The sequence below is a fragment of the Taurulus bubalis genome (genome assembly GCF_910589615.1).
Source record: "Taurulus bubalis genome assembly, chromosome: 8".
In the NCBI taxonomy this organism is placed as follows: Eukaryota; Metazoa; Chordata; class Actinopteri; order Perciformes; family Cottidae; genus Taurulus; species Taurulus bubalis.
This window is the reverse complement of record NC_136596.1, coordinates 17,726,069-17,744,273: the sequence shown is the minus strand read 5'-3', so window position 1 is coordinate 17,744,273 and position 18,205 is coordinate 17,726,069. Positions and strand designations below refer to the sequence as shown.

Below are 18,205 nucleotides of genomic sequence, written 5' to 3'. Positions count from 1 at the left end.
ATTAATCACGTCTGCAATGGGAGAGTGCAATGCTACATTCAAGCCTTTGGGGAAAGTACGTAAAGATAAGAGACGTCCTGAAAATACAATTAAACGCAGCTTTCTGATGTTCCTTTATCATTAACCAGCGAAGATACCAAAATATGAATTTCCTGCGCAACTCTTGTCACGATCAAGCGTACAATTGCATGCGATTGTAAGGGAGTAGGCTATTAAGATAGCGCATGTCTCTGTTGGGAGGAATACAAGTAATTATCATGACACGGCACTGCTTTCGTTATGATAAAGTAACGTAAGCCGTGTCATATGGCGGTTGCAAATAATCTTTTTATCTTCGTTTCGTGTTTTAGAGAAAAAGGTGACTATTCACCTCATGTTCGGTGCCTGTCACCCTCAAGTCGTCCTTATTTAAGTTTTCCCACCGGTCTGGAATGCAGCGTGCGCCCTCCCTTGAAACTGAGCATGCGCAGAACATGTTGTAAACAATGAGACTCTTCCAGACCGTCTCCAGCTTTGTGTCTATCCAACAGTTTATCTGTACACAACTAACAACGGTTTCTCTCAACTACGCGTATATTAAATAAAAATGTTCCATGGTAAGTATAGGGACATATTTGTTACTAGATGTCATCACGTAGACTTTGATTTGTATCGACATCTTAAGCATTAAGACGTATCAAATGTGTTGCGTTACAGCCAGAAAACACACCTCGAATGACATACTTGGGCGTGACAGCATGCGAATGAACCGACTAGTATCGTTATAATGTATCCACTTTTCTATTTATTTGTAATCGTTAATATTTCACCCCAAAGTTGTGTACTTTACTCTTATCGGTTTAGATTTTCATCTGAGCAGTTTCGCTCATGCTCCCCGGCTGCTAAAGCTGGCTTGTTGGTTAGCAAGCAAGCTAGCAGAAGCTAGTCCCACTATAGTGTGGTTGAGTCTGATAAGATTTAAAGTGTTGGATTCATAATGTGGGGATCTAAAACGACAGTAGCTACGTAATATATGTGTGCAACCTACCTGCAAATACTTGACAGGGATTTACTTGTTGGTAAAATTAGTCTGTATTATATTTTACAATGTGTGACAGCTTGTTGGAATAAAATTAAAAGTAAGGATGACATTTATTAATATGCAGGCGAATGGCTTGCTAAACAAAGAACCCTTTGTATTTGACTCTTGCCAATCTGATCATTGTCTTAGTTCATGTGCTAATATTAATATTTGATGAGTAATTGCCAAGTTATATGTCCAGAGTGTTTAAAGGCAAGTATACATTAATATATTTCTGGTTTTATGGTTGTTATTTGTTAGTAGGACTGTTATTTATTATAGTCTACCTGGAACAGACATTTTTAGGTGGTTAAGAAATAATTCTGTAAGTGTGCTGAAGTATTAATTGAAAAAGTAGCCTTGTGGTTCTTGATATCATTAACTGCTGGTGATAGTTGCTGAGGTCTGTTGTGTTTTGTGTTGTAGGGAGCTGAAGCATGGAGGTGGTTCTGAGCAGGCTGAGGGGTCTAAGTGCTGATGAACTGCGTGAGGAGTTTGCCCGAGCAGACCTCAAGTGTGGTCCAATTACTGCTACCACCCGAGCCACCTTTGAGAGGAAGTTAGCTCGAGTCCTGGCCGGGCCAGAGAGCAGTGGCACTGAATCGGACAACAGCTCTTCAGCGGGTTTCTTGGGCGGTGCGGCCTCCAATGCAGGTTATGCCAAACCTATGTCATATGCCAATTCAGCCATTGCACCCACCACTGCTGCAACAAGCAGCAAACTCGCTGAGGCATCTGGCGAAGAGTTGGACTTTGGCTACGGTGTGGGTCTCAACCCTCCAGAAGAAGAGGAGATCGCCGTAAATGCAAACTCAAACAGCTCTGCGGAAGGCAGTAACTCTAACTGCAAAACGGAAACCCCTTCAAAGTTTGCACAAGTGTCCCCAACCTCTTATTTTGGAGTATGTCCACTGTGGGAAGATGTTTTGGCTAGAAATGGTAAGACAGACTCGGCTTGTTACTTATCCAACATATTACAGTGTTATGTATAGAGAGTTTGCATCATAGCACAGGATCACTTGCAAGGTCTTGGATTTGGGAATCAAAGGAAAGAGTTTAGATGAGCACTGAAAAAAGTAACTGTAAACCATGACTAGACTTGGTATGAAATTGTAAAGCCAGTATCATTTCACAAAGTCAGAATTATATAAATCAGAGAGGAATGAGCTCTATTTTCCATGATGAGTTAAATTGAGTTGCCTTAAGTCGGAAATCCAGTCTAAAAGCTTATCATGTGGTTTGTTGGTTTATTTGTGATATCTACACTGTTTGTCCAGTGTATGTGTTTGTCTAGAGTACTTGCTGCTGTTGTAGTCTGAACATTTTGTGGCATTTTGTGTAACATGTATTGTTATTTCTTTGGTGGTAAGCATCAAGGCTTCTGAACTCTCCTGAACAGAGTATTGATCAAAATTAATCTTGAGTGACCACAAACATCTATGCTGGTAATGTTACCTGGCTTTTATTGCGACTGCGAAAGCTTTGTCGCTTTGTAGATCCCCATGAAAATATGATTGTTACATGATTTCTTTTTTTGACTGAACAGAAGTGAAAATATCACTAAAACAGAATGCAAAGAAATTCTTCAACCACCAGTTATAAAGTCACTGTAAAATACAGTAATAAATGAAACAAGAAATTAAGATAAAAGATAAAAACTGATTCTCAGTGGGTTTTATTTGTCTGTAGAGAGAGCACACGTGTACACGGATAAGAAAGATGCCCTTCAAGCTGTTAAGATGATGAAGGGAGCCCGCTTCAAAGCCTTCCCCAACCGTGAGGATGCTGAGAAGTTTGCTAAGGGGATCTGTGACTATTTCCCCTCTCCCAACAAATCTACAGCTTGTGTGTCTCCCGTCAAACCAGGCCTGGTCATTTGTAAAGGTAAGTAGCTACAATTATCTGTTTTTAAAAAGAGCCCTAATCAATAGCTCAATCTGGGTTTCTTGAAGTTATCATGGAATCATGCTATATTGCACGGGTTGCCCAATAGAGTTATCTAAACGATCTCACTTTGCACCCTTGCCATTAGCAAGACCATTTTAAATTTTTTTTATAATGTGTTAGTTGTCTCATTTTCTGCAAGTTAGTCTTTTAGTGCCTGATAGAGTAGGAGAAAGCAGATGTTTTTTGGGAGGACAATATATCCACAGGACTACTCAATATAGTGTTGAGATACATCATTCTTTCTAGGTTTTGTCAGGTCAATAGTAGTTGACGCTAACAGATGCGTGGGGCACACCAGCCCTGAACAAGATTTGGAGATTTTAACAGCAGTGCCTGTCCTTCACTTTCTTCTCCCGCTCTACACCAGACAACATGGAGGTTGATACCATAAACCGGGAGCGGGCCAACAGCTTCAAGAGCCCACGCACTCAAGACCTGACCGCCAAACTGAGGAAAGCTGTGGAGAAGAACGATGAGGTGACCTTTAGCGAGCTGGTCTGGAGCAACCCACGCTATCTCATTGGTTCAGGGGATAATCCCACTATTGTGCAGGTGAGGATTTCATTTTTTGTGATGTCTTGGTGTACTCTGTCTCAGATTGTTTATTTATTGTAACTTTCTTAACCAGTTTCTTAAACGGAATTGATTAAAAACTAATACATTATGAGGCAGCATTGTTTGAGCTTGTCTGAGTAGTACTGTTGGGATATCTCAAACTCTGTGTACTATTTATAGCGATGCATTAGCCTTACTTAGGATGTTGACATTTGTTGATACATGAATGTCTTTTCCACATCAGTGCCAACCTTTCAGCTAATGCCAATGTCAAGCTTGCAGTTGCCAAGATAAAGACAACATATGACCTAGTGTGTGTTGGTAGTGTATGTTTGTGCATCAGTTTTAAATCCCTAACTTCAGCAGGTGATGTCAAGGTCAGATGCTGCTTTTAGGCAAAATGAAGCATAATTTCCTGTTGACAGTAGATGGAAGAGGATTATGTCCTGATCCATACAGTTGTTCCACTGTTTTGTCTGGTTAGGAGGGCTGCCGGTACAACGTAATGCATGTGGCAGCCAAGGAGAACCAGGCAGGAATCGCCCAGCTGCTCCTGGACACCCTGGAAAACCCAGAGTTTATGCGCCTCATGTATCCAGACGACCAGGAAGTTATGCTGCAGAAACGTATCCGCTACATTGTAGATCTTTACCTCAACACTCCAGATAAGGCTGTAAGTTATTTCACCATACCAGCAAAACCAAATTAAATTAGATTATTTCAAAAATAATGTTCATAGGGCTATGTTCATTTTGTTTGTTTGTCCGTATGTTCCAGGGCTATGAAACACCTCTCCACTTTGCCTGTAAGTTTGGGTGTCCAGACGTGGTTAATGTCCTGTGTTCGCATCCTGACAGCGATAAGAACTGTAAGAACAAGGATGGCCAAAAGCCGTTTGATGTAAGGAGTTTTATTTTTAACCCTTATTGAACTTTGTTACATGCCCAATGAGTTAGAGAACCTTCAGTATAGCCTGGGTTGTTGTTGTTCCTGGTTGTTATTACACAGCAAGTATTCATGAATGTGTACATATGGAAGCTGTCTAGCAGCTACTCAGCCTTGCACAGTACTGCTGAACACTGGTGTCGTTGCTGAGGGGAGGCACAGTTATGCTCGCTCAGGTCTTGAAGCCGTGACCTTTTAGCTTGCTTTTTTTAATCTTTTGGCAACAATCACTCACTGCACATTGAAGGCTAAAATTAGATGAGCATGTTCTTTCCCCAGCTAATCCAGCAACAGTTGTATGTTGTCAGCTGCATAAACTATATATCACTAATTGTCTTTTCTTTTCCACAGCTTATCTGTAGCAGAAAAAATAAAACCCCAGAAGTGAGGCAGAGGATAACTGACTATTTGGAGGGTAAGGTCAAACGCACACATTTCTGAAAATATTAAAGTTTGTGTTCCTCTTCTCCCCTGCCTTCATGTCACATCCTATAGTTTCAATTTGGCAATGTGCGTCAACATTGATTTTTCTTTTTTCTTTGTTGTGATAGCCATGGTGGCCGATATAAGGAATTAGGCTAAACACATAATTAGCAGGTTGAGGTGCTATATAACTGTGGGTAATATTGAATAAATTGCTGCCCATGTTGTATTACAAATAGTGTTACAGCTCTAGTTGTGTGTTTTTGTTCAACCCCCTGAGTCGGCCTGGGGTGTGAAAAAAGAAGAACATTTTATGTTCCCACAATTGCAGTGTTAGACTGGTATTGTACTGAAGTTAGACAGAGAGCATGGCATTTGGTATGAAGTTCTGCATACTGTATATCTTTACTCACTGCCCTGTGCACGGACTGACAACATCATACAAAACAGACATTTGACAACGTGCCAAATTTGATTTTGTTTTCCAATACTCTGCGACGGTTTGATTCCCATTGATGCCACCCTCAATTAAAATCTATGTGTAATATATGTCTTTCAATTGTCTGTTGTCTCTCAGACCGCTGCTATATCCCTTTGCTAAGGGCAACCGACAACACCTCTCAGCCAATCATTGGTGGTCTGTGGTCACCTGAGTCCTCAGAAAGTCTCTCGCTGACCCAGCGGCACACAAGAAGCCCAATGGATCCAGTGATGGCTGTCACAGCCTTCGCTGGCCCACTGAGTCCTTCGAAAGCAAGTTATTTACTTGATTACCTGTCTATGCTTACTAAAGTCCCACGTCTCAACATTGCATTGCATTCAAAACATTTAGTAACCAGCACATATTGTTTTCTCCTGTAGGCAGATAATTTCCGTCGGTCCTGGAAGACACCGCCCAGAGACAGGGCGGACCTTTTCCACCACATTTTAAAGTCTGATCCTGACCGTGGGGCAGAGAGAGTGGGCAGGTACGTCCACGACCTTATTCTGCTTATGTTGTCTTTATAACTTTCTATGTATTCTCAGATATATTGTGAGGCTAATGAAGGGGGATATTACTGGGTTTATTAAATCAGTTTTGAATGCATAAAGGCATTAGTCTGAAGGAAATACTTTTTGCATGATCAGTTTTCTTTTGGGGGATTACAAACATGTTGGGCCATGTACACCCTGGTCTCTCTCTCTCTCTCTCTCTCTCTCTCTCTCTCTCTCTCTCTCTCTCTCTCTCTCTCTGTCTCTCTCTTCCCCCGCACACACACACAATTAAACAGCACCACATACTGCACCCTCCAAAGTGAGCATACAGACGAATCCTCTGTAAAACACTTTCAACAACTGAATCACATTAGTACTGGAAATGGTTCAAAAGCACTATGAAAACACCTGTTTTTTTTAATTTAAATGATAAGTTATCTTTTATTTACAGAGACCTGGCTCATGAGATGGGCCATCCATGGGCTGAGTACTGGGACTTTCTTGACAGTTTTGTGGATCTGTCATCAACTGAGGGGCTTCACAAGCTGGACGAGTACCTTAGCAAGAAGGATTTCAGCCCACGGCCTCATGAAGAGGCTGGGGAGAATGAGACCAGCAACAGGTTCAAAACCCCCTCTCCAGGTACCTTCACCCGCACCATATCTGAGCAGCTGCAAGTTCTGAAACACAACAATGCGCCGCACACATTCCAGATCACCCTCTTTGACCGATTCTATTAGTTGGCATTGTAGCTTCTGTATGGCATAATATCATATGAAATAAACATGGAAATATATTTTACAGAGCTGCATAATCTCCTGCCATTAAGAATTATATAATAAGATTACACTGTAATAATGACAAGTTTTAAATCTGTTTTGGTCATTTATCATCCCCGGTTGCAGGCAAGCCCAAAAAGTTCTGCAACTCCATCTCTGTTGGTGCCTTCTTGGACGAGGGTGATGACATTAGCCTTGAGGAGATGAAGAACCGGCAGAATGCAGCACTCACCAGCATCACTTCCTCTGCTGCATCCAAGGACTGCCTGAAGGGAGCAGTGGGTGGCCACGAGTTCCACATCCTGCCCATCATACTGCACCACCGCGGGGCTGACCTCATCGAGACAGCGGCAGAGCAGAACTTGCTGTCCTGCTGTGACGACAGCCTCCTGACGCCCGGCATCGTCTGCAAAAATGGGTTGTGCTCCTCCTCCAGAGATGGGACTCACAATGGAGACAAGGTGACTCCTCGCACCTCTCCGTCCTCCTCCTGCCTGCTATCGCCCATCTCCAATCTCATGGTCGAGTTTGAGCGCATGTCTCTGCTAGAGCCGCTGGACAGCACCACCAGCTGCAGGGAGCGGAGGAGCAGTGGCGGGAGCCGGCACATGGAGGTCCGGGACTCCTACAGCTCCTCCTCAGCCACAGACCTGAGCTCCGGGCTGAACCGCCTATCTCTTGGTCACAGCAGTCAGGATGGTGATACTGTGGAGGGGCCAGGCTGGAGAACAGAGGGAAGAGGGACAGAGGAGAGACGCAGCAGTGGCAGCTCAGGGGAGTACTTTGAAGCAGAGGAGAATATGGAGGTGTTGGGCAGGACTAGGGGGTCAGTATCAGGGGAGCGCAACGTCTGTGCTCGGTCCAAGTCATGGGACCATGGGGGGAGGGACCTGAGCAGCTCAGGATCCTCTGGGTCCTCCTATAAGTCCTTAGATAACTCTAATGAGTTCCTACCGAGGACCCCGCCACATATTAGAAGAGGACTTTTCATTGACGGGTAAGTGTCATGATGTTGTCTTAGTTGTTGAAAGAACTTATAAATGCTGAAATAGAAAATGTTTCAGATCATTTTTGACAAGATGATGCATCAAAAACTTAGTTAGCCGGTCTTGCCTAATAGTTTTGGGGTGCTGTAGTCTAATACTATGCCAGACAAGTACAGTCAGGTCCATGAGTATTTAGACGGTGACAATTTTTTTCCTAATTTTGCCTATTTACACGACTGCAATGGATTTTAAATAAAGCAATCAATATGTGGTTGAAGTGTAGACTTTATTTCAATGGATATAACAAAAATATGACATTAACTGCTTAGGAATTACAGCCATTTTTACACAGTCCCCCACATTTTCAGAGGTTCAGAAGTAATTGGACAAACTAACATAATAGTGAATATAATTATCATTTTTAATACTTAATACTTGTGTAGTTTGTCAGCCTTTTAATGGCCTCCTTCATTTCCATTGACACCTCTGTGGTCCTCATGCTGAGAGTTCCCTGGACCAGCTACCAAATGCAAATTCAACATTTTGAATCATCTCCAGACCTTTTTGATCTGCCACACCTGGCCATCAAACCATTTGTTAAACAATTGTCCGATTTATTTTTGAGCCTCTGAAAATGTGGGGGAGTGTGTAAAATGGTTGATGCGATAGTTTTGTTATATCCATTAAATTAAAGCTGAAAGTCTACACTTCAACCACATATTAACTGAGTCGTTTGAAATCATTGCAGTCGTGCAAATAAGAAAAATTGTGTCACCGTTCCAATACGTATGGACCTGAATGTATACTGCAACATCAGCTGACAACACACTCCAATTTGAATGCTATTTGGGGAATGTGACAAAAGGGTTTGATGATCCCAAACTTCTGAGTTACGATCATAATAATACTTGATAATAATTAGATTCATTTTGTTAATTCATGTTTTTACAGGGATTCGCCATCAAAATTGGACAGAGACGTCCTGTCAGCAATAGAAGGCTTAGACTTCGATCCCCAGAAGTATCCCAGCCTTCTCAAGTGGAAGAGCACAATGAAGTCGTACTCGACGTCAGACATGCAGAGGTAGGATCGGCGTGGCTGACATTTTCTTGCAATGCATATTATTCTCTATTATTGGTTTTCCTGTGTGTACCTGATCCTGACCTGGCCTAAAGAGTGAGAATTTGGGTCTCAGTGGCTGATTAAATCAGATTATAGCCTCAATACTGTTAAAAATATTTATTTAGTACGGAAACATTTCAGTTTCAGAGTTAATTTTGGCATGAATGCATGACCTCTGTTGTTTGTCTCTTGACTATATTATTTAGTAAATTTACGTTTACAGTCTTTGTCATAAAAGCATATAAAGATCAAATTAGATAATCCTTTGTTAGTCCCACAGCGGAGAAATTTGGAACAGTCTTAACAGTCTGTCTTTGCTAAGGTTGTTCATACAGTCTTGCTACACTATGATTAATATGAAATACAAAATTGCACTCTATAGATTGTAATAGTCCTCTAATTGACAAAAATAATGTCACATAAGTTTACAAAAAAGGGAGTAAGCATGGTGAGAACAATATATATTCAACACAGATGTCTGGTGCAAAGAGGACTTTTCAGCTTTCGCAGTTGTAGTGTTTTGTGATAAAAAAAAATATGGGGCATTAAGACAAAATCAACAGTTTAAAATGTCTACACACTGACAAAAATGGTCGAAGAGGCTCTTTAGATGCACCTTAGTTGCTGATGATGGCATCGAAGCATGTGTGCTGACTCAGTATGTGGGCTTTTTTTTTTTACTAACAGAAGGGAAAAGGTATAAATCTTATCACCAGGTGCACTAATTGTTCAGTTCCTGTTTTTGATAAACAACCCTGTCAACCCTCTGCAGCTAGGTTGTGGTTGTTTTATGGGGCAGTCAAATCTTCACTAATTTTACCTTTCAGTTAGTCGCTCGGTAACGATATTGAAAAAGCAACTACTGACTGGTGTTGATGTGTGTCGTCTAGCTGGCCCAGCCCTGCGGTGGTAAAACCACGACTCAGGAAGCAACATCAAACTCTTGGGTCACCGGTCAGCGGCCTGATGTCTCCCACCGGCCGATTCAGTCCCGCCCGGCATGCCGCCTCGCCAGACTTCAGCCCCAGCCGTTACAGCCCTGCCAATGCTAGCTACATCCAGCGCATCCGCCTCAAGCACTTGAACGAGCCATCAATCTAACTGACCACTCTTCTGCCCCCACTGCGGCCATACCCTCTCCTAACCTCCCTCCCTCATTACAAATCCAGCTGCACCAACGTGGCTACACCTGAGCTCAGAAACCCTATACCTAACAGAAATATGCACAAGTGTCTGGAAGATTTGTATTAATGTATGGTACTACTCCTATGTAATACAGGAATTCTCATCACGTTGGGTTGTGATGTACACTCAAGATTTTAACAAGGAAAAAAAGAAATCTTGATAATTGATGTATTGTACGGACGTGGGCCATGTTGAATTGACAGTAATGTTATTTGTGGCAAGTGTGAAGCACCTGTATCATAGCCTGAGTCAACTTTTTTTAATATTGTGAATGCAAGCCGCACTTCCCAAAGTTAGTTCATCAATAAAACCTTAGTGCGCAATCCTCAACAGGATTCTGTCACTGAGGATGTTCTTTAAAAAGAAAAGTAAATTGTTAATATTTTAAAAGTAATTTTTTGTATGTTGGTCAGTAGCACAACAATGTAATGTTTTTATTAATGGTGTTTAAACCGACTGCCATTTCCTATGTTTTCCTCAGTTCAGGAATTGCCTTAATTTTCTGAAGTGATGGACCAGCTCTGTCAGGTTGGACACACTCTCTAGTTCATACGTGAAATATCTGGACATGGCAATCTCACTGGCTGGATTTACAGATGATTAGTGCAAACATGGGAAAAACTGATTAGACTGAGATCTTCCATGTTTTTTATTTTGTTCTTCAATAAATGCATACATTTTCCATCTTTTCTCGGTGGTTCCTGGACACGTCTTGACTTTTCCTTTCTGCCACAACCAGCGGCCTTAGACTGTGCAATTTTTTTTTTTCTCTGAATTATCTTTAATTCACAAGCATCTCCCACAGTGTGAGCATGAATATAAAAAAAACACTCATCTGGAAAGTGTCAAATTTGTCTTGTTTGGGCTAAACCTAAAATTGCCACGTCTGAGACCACCTTTAAGCTATATTAAGTGATTTCTAACCACTAGGGGACTGAAAGATTCCACAACTAAATATTTATTAGCTTATTATTGACGTCTTGTTAATGAAAAACTGCCTTACGCTTACAGAGAATCCAACTGATTAGATGAGAGCTGCATAGAGTTGGAAGTTGATTCCCAGTGGGATCGGCAGTATTCACAACCGATCACTCACTTTATAGTGTTCATTTCAAAACTAGCACTTAATATAGCTTTAATGCCTAAAGTTATGTCATGAAGTTATGTCTTCAATGGTTCAAATTGGCTTTCAGTAAACTCATGTACACATGGCAGGTACTTGCATTTTTTCAAAACATGTTTAATGGTGGAATATGAATGTACAAAAACCTGCTGTATCCAAATTGTTACTTAGGAATGAATTCACTGCTGTATGAGGGCTTATCAGATAAGTCTGGGACACAAAAGTCAATCCTTTTCAATATTCAGATTGACACTACTTAGGTTGAGAGAAACAAGTGTTCTGAATGTACAATTTTTTTGTGAACTAAACCTTTTGAGAGCACAAACTACTTCACTGAGAAGATTGTATTGTTATCCTTGTGCTCTCAGATGACAACAGATCGAATTCTGGTCTCTGAATGTTTATGAATGTGGGTCTTTGCAAAAATGCACCTAAAAAACTTTAAACATGCTTCTTGTGCTTTTAGCATTCTGTGCTTTATTAAAAGTTAACTTTCATGGTGAATTCTCTTTCTGTATGTCTAGACCTCATTTGCATTCAACTAATCAATAAAACATCACCCCTACTTAATTGCTAATGTGTATGTGCTTTTTGAGATATTTCAATTAATTTCAGGAAATACATTTTACAAACAGGAATTTATCATTTTTTTTTATTTACTATAGCTGCACCATACAACACAATAAGGCTCACACTTCAGCCTACTGTAATGATAGATGAAATGCCAAGAGCAAGATTTGCATTTACAACAGCTATACAAATACAACTTTTTTTGGGTTTAAAAATCTGTCACTCGTGAAAAAAATCTCAGTTACATTCAGGAGCAGCTGTTGAACACTTCTGCTGGCGTTCTATGGCACGGAAGTAATCACAACCACAGAGTCTCTCGTTCGATGATGGTAGTTCAATTACAAAATAAGAACATCAAAAGTAATTTTCAAGACACTTAAGGAGAAAACTGAGCTTTGACCCTGCATCCAACTGACTAGGCATCTGAGTCCCAGAAACCTGCCATGTGTTGGGCCGTCAGGTCCGTGTAAGTTTGTCCGGGGGCATGAATCCTGCATCTCCCAGAGTTCTGAGGGCCACCCTGCCGCTTGGTCGAATGGTGAGCCATGTGATGCTGCCGTTATTCAGGCCCATACGTAACCAGCCTTCTGGAGGAAACTGTAGAGCCCTGAGAAGAAGAAAAAAGGTATGAGCACGGGAGCAACTTTATATTTACACCGCACAAATAATTTGATGTGTGGCATCTTGTCCTACAAGTAGTCATTTGGAGGATTTTAAAACCGTGTCATAACCAACTACATGTACTAAATTTTCCTTTTTAATCAGATGCACAGTCAACAAGAAATGCACAACGCTTTTATGTGGCAGCTAGAATGTCAACATTAACATTTTCCTATAAGAAGTCCATTAAGAGCACAATGGCAAGAGTGAAGCGCACACTCAATAAAAAATATATTGTGAAAAACACAACGGTTAGCAAAGCAAGAAGGCCACACTCTAGCCTCAGCTGAGCCCGGGCCACCAGGTCCGCCAGCAACACAAACCTGCAGACAAAATAACGGATGACATTGGCATGACACACGATGATCTCGTAGCTGTCCTCCTTCTGCTTGGGGTCAGCCCGGTGGATGTAGCGGCGGAAGGCTGCCTCAATGCGCGCTCCATCTTCGTGGTACTGCTGGAGGATGGTAGAGAGGTTGAAAGCTAAAGTTGTCAAATGAAAGGATTCTGTTTGAACCCCTCAATCAAAACAGAGTCAATTGATGATGCTGCTGTGCATTGTAGGGAATGTATATATGAAGAGTTTGGTTCCAAAATGAGGCCAACTATATGGAAAATGTTACTTATACTAAAGCTAAATCAGCACTGAATCACTGAGGGCAGAAACTGTTTACACGGGGTATTTATAGAATTGAAATACAGTCTAACTATGTATTTCTGTCATGAGACTACCATGATCTACGTTCTTCTTTGGGAAGGAAGTTTTCCAGAGAAAAAAATAAAATAAAAAAAACTCAGTAACAATATCAGCAATTCTTTTTAGAAAGTGTCCTGGTAACTATGGATAATCCATAATCCTCACAGTCAACAGTGTTCCTACATTTTACTGAAGGTAGCAGGGTGTAAGCATTAACTAGAGCAGTGATTCTCAACTGGTGGGTCGCGACCAACCCTTTTTCAGTGGGTCGCGGGCCTTTGCCTGGGAAAAAAATAAAATAAATATTAATATTTATTTCTTTTCTTTATCCTGTGGTTTTATTTTGAAGGGACTTTTTTTTATGCAGCGGAGTGTCGTTTTGTTTGCCGGCTCTGGTTTCAACTTGTTTTGCACTTGTCCCTCCATGTTTTCAGCTGCGTGTGTCAGGTTGGGTCAAACCATCCTGATATGGGGGAGACTCTGGGTTTTTAGGATAATTAAATTAAACAGCCTACTGAATTTTAAATTCACAACTGATGGCACTGCCGGCATGACAGGAAAAAGCTCGGGGGTCGTGAGGAGAATTGAGTGCTGCTTAATTTTCTGTAAAGCACAATGTTTTTTAGTATTTACCTACTGATGAGGTAATCACAAGAAAAGTTAATTGTGTATATGTGAATCCTTTTGAATTGCACTTTTTGTTTAATTTATTTTGAATTTGTGGAAAAGCTGCTCCTCAAGACAGTGACTTTCCATAGAAAGTGTTTGTCATAGATTCGGTGAGTGTGTATTCTCAGTTAAAGTTAGGTCATTTTAGTCTTTGAAACTACTTCTTAGTGGTTGAACTTTTTTGTTTGTGCATGAAAGCTGTTGAGTCTGTTTAAAAATGGCTGAAGATTCTGAATTGTTATGTGTGTTGTAATACTTTGTGTCCTGAGGATGCACTTTGGGGTTTTTCAAATGCAGCTAATTGAGTGTAAAAGGGAATAGTTCCTTCTCTAGCATTGCCACCAGCTGGTCGTTTTGGTTTATCATTAAACTTGTTTTTGTGTTGGCACACATATTCTGTACTATCTCAGGTTCAAACTGCACCATATTGTCATTAAATAAATTTGAGAAGTTGAGAATGTTCTTCGATTTGGGTCGCGGCTTGTCATTCAGGGGTGATGGTGGGTCCCGGAGCCAGACGAGTTGAGAACCACTGAGCTAGAGGAACCAGGACCGTGTTTCTGGAAAGGCCCACTTCGTAGCTATTGAATATTCTCTAATGGTTTGAAGAAAACCATAATTCACCTGCATGGCTAGATATCATTGGGGTACGTTTCGGCAATCGGGTCAACCAAAAGTAACGTTCGCTAACTGGTTATGTACATTTAAATTAGTAAAATATAATAGAAACATTTTTCCTCAGCTGCCAAACCCCTTAAACATGGCATTTTGGAAATTAACTCTTCCTAGGACACATTCCTGTGGCAGTGCACTGATGGATTGGCTGATTAAACAAGCACTTCACGGGACTGCACATACACATGGGCAGAAAGATACCTAAACAAGGATATGCAAAGATAGAAAATCCGGCCTCCACCCGCTCTAGAGGTAGAGTCCATGCATCTTCTCTCACCACAGCATCGGGCTTCCAGTGAGTGACGGGTGGAACGGGCTCGATAGGTGCCCCCTCTCTCAGCAGATCACAGCTCAGAAGATCCACTCCTAGACCCGTATGGCATTCAGGGCAGGAAGAAATGTTAATATACATGTGTGATGTTCACCTGCACCTGCTTTAATTTGTGCACACAAAAGACAAAAAAGTGACAGTGTACAACAACGATAAACATAAAACCAGTAACCCAACAACTTGAACCTGCATCGAGCAGAAACGTATGAAAATGTATTATTGAAAGCATAAGGATAATACTGCAATTAGATCTGGATATCTAGGACACAAATATATAATAATATACATGCTGGCATTACATAGGTGTATAATTATCTTGTAAATCACATCATTTGTCCAATAAACTCCATATTTTTACACTAAATATCCCCATCAACTCAAAAGACAAAATCAGAACTAATAAATTAATACGAGATAAAGTATATGGTATATAATTTAGCCATCTTCAGCTAAAGTAGCTTTGCTGAAGATAGCTAAGAACCACTGCTGTTGATGACTGTGGATATATAGCTCACAGAAAAGCAACATTACACCTGTACCATGAACGTTAATGACTGTTATTGTTCATATAAAAAGCATCCAAGTGAATCTACTAGAAACTGTGCTTAGAGCCACACAAATACACTTTATAATAATTAATTAACTTTTAACTAATGTACTTTCCACACTATTACAAACTTGCAAGAAAAAAAAGAAAAGAAAAAAAAAGTGTGTTTGACAGTGCAGCTCTAAAAGGAAATATGGCATCCATCCAGTACCCGAGAGGTGTTTGCTGATAATATTGGCCGTCTCTGTGGCCCTGGCCATGCTGGAGTGGATCATAACATCATACTTGAGTCCCAACTCTGCCAACCGCTTGCCCGTGAACTCAGCCTGCTCACGACCTGGAAAGAGAGACACAACGGCCATTTAAACATGCGACTGTGGGTCACAAAAAAGATGTGGGTCGGACTACGAGCATTGATTGTAACAGTGCATGCACGTATACCATCAACACTAATTGGAGCTAGTTCCAAGCATCATTATGTACTTGTGAACCTGTTTGACTGAAATGATTCTCCAGACTGCGGCCTATTCAATTGTGCAGGTGACTTGAGTGCAAACAAGTACCTAATGGAGTGAGGATCCTCTCCTTGTCGATGGTGCCGCTCAGGTTGTACTGAGAGTGTCTGATGAGGAGGATGTTGCGTGTTGCTTTTGGTTTACTGTTGTCCTGCTCGGAGCTGGGGTCTTCAGATGCTGGAGCAGTAGTCTTCTTCCCATTAGTCAGTGCAGATGGGTCTCTCCTGAACAAAAGGGTGAGATGAGGTGATCTCGAGATTAAGTGGCTTTGTCTGTCATGGTTAATTTGAGGGATGGGAAAACTGAGTGAACACAATATGATTTAAGATGAGGATCAGGAGAAACAACGCAACTGACAGTGTTCTAATACTCGGACAGTGCGCGTAAAGACACGTACTTATCCCAGTTAAAGTCCCACGCGTGTCCTGTCGGTGCCGGTGTGTGGCTGGCAGGTGTCCACGCCGGCTGCGCCGCCTGAAGGACGGTAAATCTCGACCAACGACTGGCCGCCTCTCCCCGCAGCTCACCGAAGTACCCGCGGGAGTCCCCGGCGGCGGCGAGCACCAGGACGGCAGAGCCTCCGGCGAACCCACACAGAAGTTTTAAAGTTTTCCTGTACGACATCCTGGAGAAGCGAACTAGTGCTAGCTAATCAACGTTAGCTGAGCTTAACTGGTTTACCGTCACGAAGGTGTTGCCGCTAACGATGTCTCCCCGTATGTCTTTGTTTAACGGCGTTTGGCTATTAAATCCGACTCCATCAAGGGATACAAAACACGTTTTCTGTGCCACAACATGCACAGGGCGGTGGCTCTTATCTGGAAACTAAAATGACCGTTCACACAAGAGACCTAAGCTAACACAATCAGCAGTTTCCTACAAACATCACTGTGGCTTTCTTCTTCTGCTCCTTCTTCTTTTTCTTCTTTTTAGATTTTATGGCGGATGGCATCCGGCAAAAGGTGCATTACCGCCACCTACTGCACTGGAGTGTGAACCAGAGTCAGACCCGGCGCTATGGGCGGGCCTTGGGGGGGCGGGCCCGCCCTCGGACTCGGCTGGGCCCGCCCTGGACGGACAAGCCTGTCAGTCACTTATCACACGTAAAAAAAAGAGCGCAACTCTCTGTCGCCGGCGTTGATGGAGTAAATATTCGAGGAGTTACGGTAAATCTCGTTTTGCGGACACTCGGATCTCCGTAGTCAAATCAGCAGACGCTGAAATTTCAGTGCACCTATATATATTGACATTAACGGTGAACACATTCAACCGAACCAGATCGGTTAAATGTGTTTACATGTGAGAGACGTCCTAAACAAATGTACATCACTCATTGCTTGGAATTATTGAGAAAAATATCTTCATACCACCTCAAAAATGTCTTTTATTTTGAAAGATCTCCTAGTTGGTACAGTAAAATTGCTTCATCTTCTATATATGTGTAGACAGAGATGTCTTCAACATATATGCAGTAGTCATTTGGGTGGCATTATTGAGAAAAGTGTGTTTACAGCACCTCAAATATTGAAAAATTAGCTTTTTTGACTGTACTTTGGAAAATCTCCTAATTGGTACAGTAACATTGTCTGATTGCTAGTATAGGTGAAGTCAGAGACGCCCTGAACACGTATACATTAGTCATTTCCTGGAACTCCTGGGGAAAGTATGTTTACAGTACCTCAAACATTCAAAAAATGACCAGTTTCTCGTTAAAAATGTAGGACTTTTACTTTGAAGAATATCCTAATTGGTACAGTAAAATGGTTTGAGTGCCAGTATATCTGTAGACAGAGTTGTCTTCAACATATATGCCCACTGCTGCTGCCGCCTGCTCTCGTCTACATCCCAGGCGAGGCGCAGCTTTTTCAAACGAGATAAAGGCCCAATCCCAATGTCCCCCCTAAACCCTCAAACCCTGAACCCTCCTGGATTTACTGAGGTCACCTGTTAAGTGGTTGAGTGTGAGAGGCTGTGAGGGCTTGAACTGGTGTAAATATGAATGGGACAGCACTTTCCTGCAACATATCACGTGACTACATAACAAAATACTGTTTACAATTGTGTATTTATTTTATACTTTATATTCACTGATTTGAACATCTTCCTCACGAGATGAGAAGTCATTTTAAATGATCTATTTATTCGTTTTTGTCAAAACAAAATTTCTGCTTGCATTCCTCGGATTTCATGTGTTTTTATGTTACATCTTTAATCCGTAATGTTGTAGTGTAAAGGTATTTTATCGGGGTAAACGGCCACGCGTCTTTGTTTACCTTTTTTTTTTTACTTCGCCATTCTTCCATTGGGAACTGCGTGTTTAACGTCACATTGCTATGAACTGTGGGTAATTCCCTTGAGCAAAGTCGGCATCTAATGCTGACTTACGGAAAGGATTCATAAAGGGCTCAAAATGTCTACCAGTGAGCCCTCAAGCACTCGAC

The 18,205-nt window shown here is 41.6% G+C and overlaps 2 protein-coding genes across 3 annotated transcripts; one reads left to right on the top strand and one right to left on the bottom strand.

The window, feature by feature from the left end:
* The first annotated feature begins 505 nt into the window (after positions 1-505).
* Positions 506-10,659, top strand: ankle2 (ankyrin repeat and LEM domain containing 2). Its single transcript, XM_079222451.1, has 13 exons — positions 506-596; positions 1,487-1,999; positions 2,750-2,944; positions 3,375-3,559; positions 4,047-4,235; positions 4,340-4,462; positions 4,859-4,922; positions 5,508-5,687; positions 5,796-5,898; positions 6,357-6,547; positions 6,811-7,681; positions 8,622-8,753; positions 9,683-10,659. The coding sequence occupies exons 2-13, from the start codon at positions 1,498-1,500 to the stop codon at positions 9,891-9,893; spliced, it is 2,946 nt and encodes a 981-aa protein (XP_079078577.1). The 5' UTR covers positions 506-596; positions 1,487-1,497; the 3' UTR covers positions 9,894-10,659.
* Positions 10,660-10,773: 114 nt separating this feature from the next.
* pgam5 (PGAM family member 5, serine/threonine protein phosphatase, mitochondrial) lies at positions 10,774-16,591 on the bottom strand. 2 transcript variants are annotated; one of them, XM_079222452.1, is made up of 6 exons: positions 16,162-16,591; positions 15,813-15,988; positions 15,461-15,586; positions 14,649-14,737; positions 12,654-12,787; positions 10,774-12,277 (listed from the first exon to the last, which is right to left on the bottom strand). In XM_079222452.1, exons 1-6 carry the CDS (start codon positions 16,386-16,388, stop codon positions 12,127-12,129), a joined length of 903 nt encoding a protein of 300 aa, XP_079078578.1. In that variant the 5' UTR covers positions 16,389-16,591; the 3' UTR covers positions 10,774-12,126. The 2 variants fall into 2 exon arrangements, with proteins under 2 accessions (XP_079078578.1, XP_079078579.1); XM_079222453.1 differs by having other exon boundaries at positions 12,654-12,784.
* Positions 16,592-18,205: the final 1,614 nt, after the last annotated feature.

Coding starts and splice junctions, on each gene's coding strand:
- ankle2 (XM_079222451.1), top strand. CDS start 1,498: ATGGAGGTGGTTCTGAGCAGGCTGAGGGGTCTAAGTGCTGATGAACTG. Junction 2,000..2,749: donor AGATGTTTTGGCTAGAAATG/GTAAGACAGACT, acceptor ATTTGTCTGTAG/AGAGAGCACACGTGTACACG. Junction 5,899..6,356: donor GGGGCAGAGAGAGTGGGCAG/GTACGTCCACGA, acceptor TTTTATTTACAG/AGACCTGGCTCATGAGATGG.
- pgam5 (XM_079222452.1), bottom strand. CDS start 16,388: ATGTCGTACAGGAAAACTTTAAAACTTCTGTGTGGGTTCGCCGGAGGC. Junction 15,989..16,161: donor TGGGACTTTAACTGGGATAA/GTACGTGTCTTT, acceptor CCTTTTGTTCAG/GAGAGACCCATCTGCACTGA. Junction 12,788..14,648: donor ACTGGAAGCCCGATGCTGTG/GTGAGAGAAGAT, acceptor ACCATCCTCCAG/CAGTACCACGAAGATGGAGC.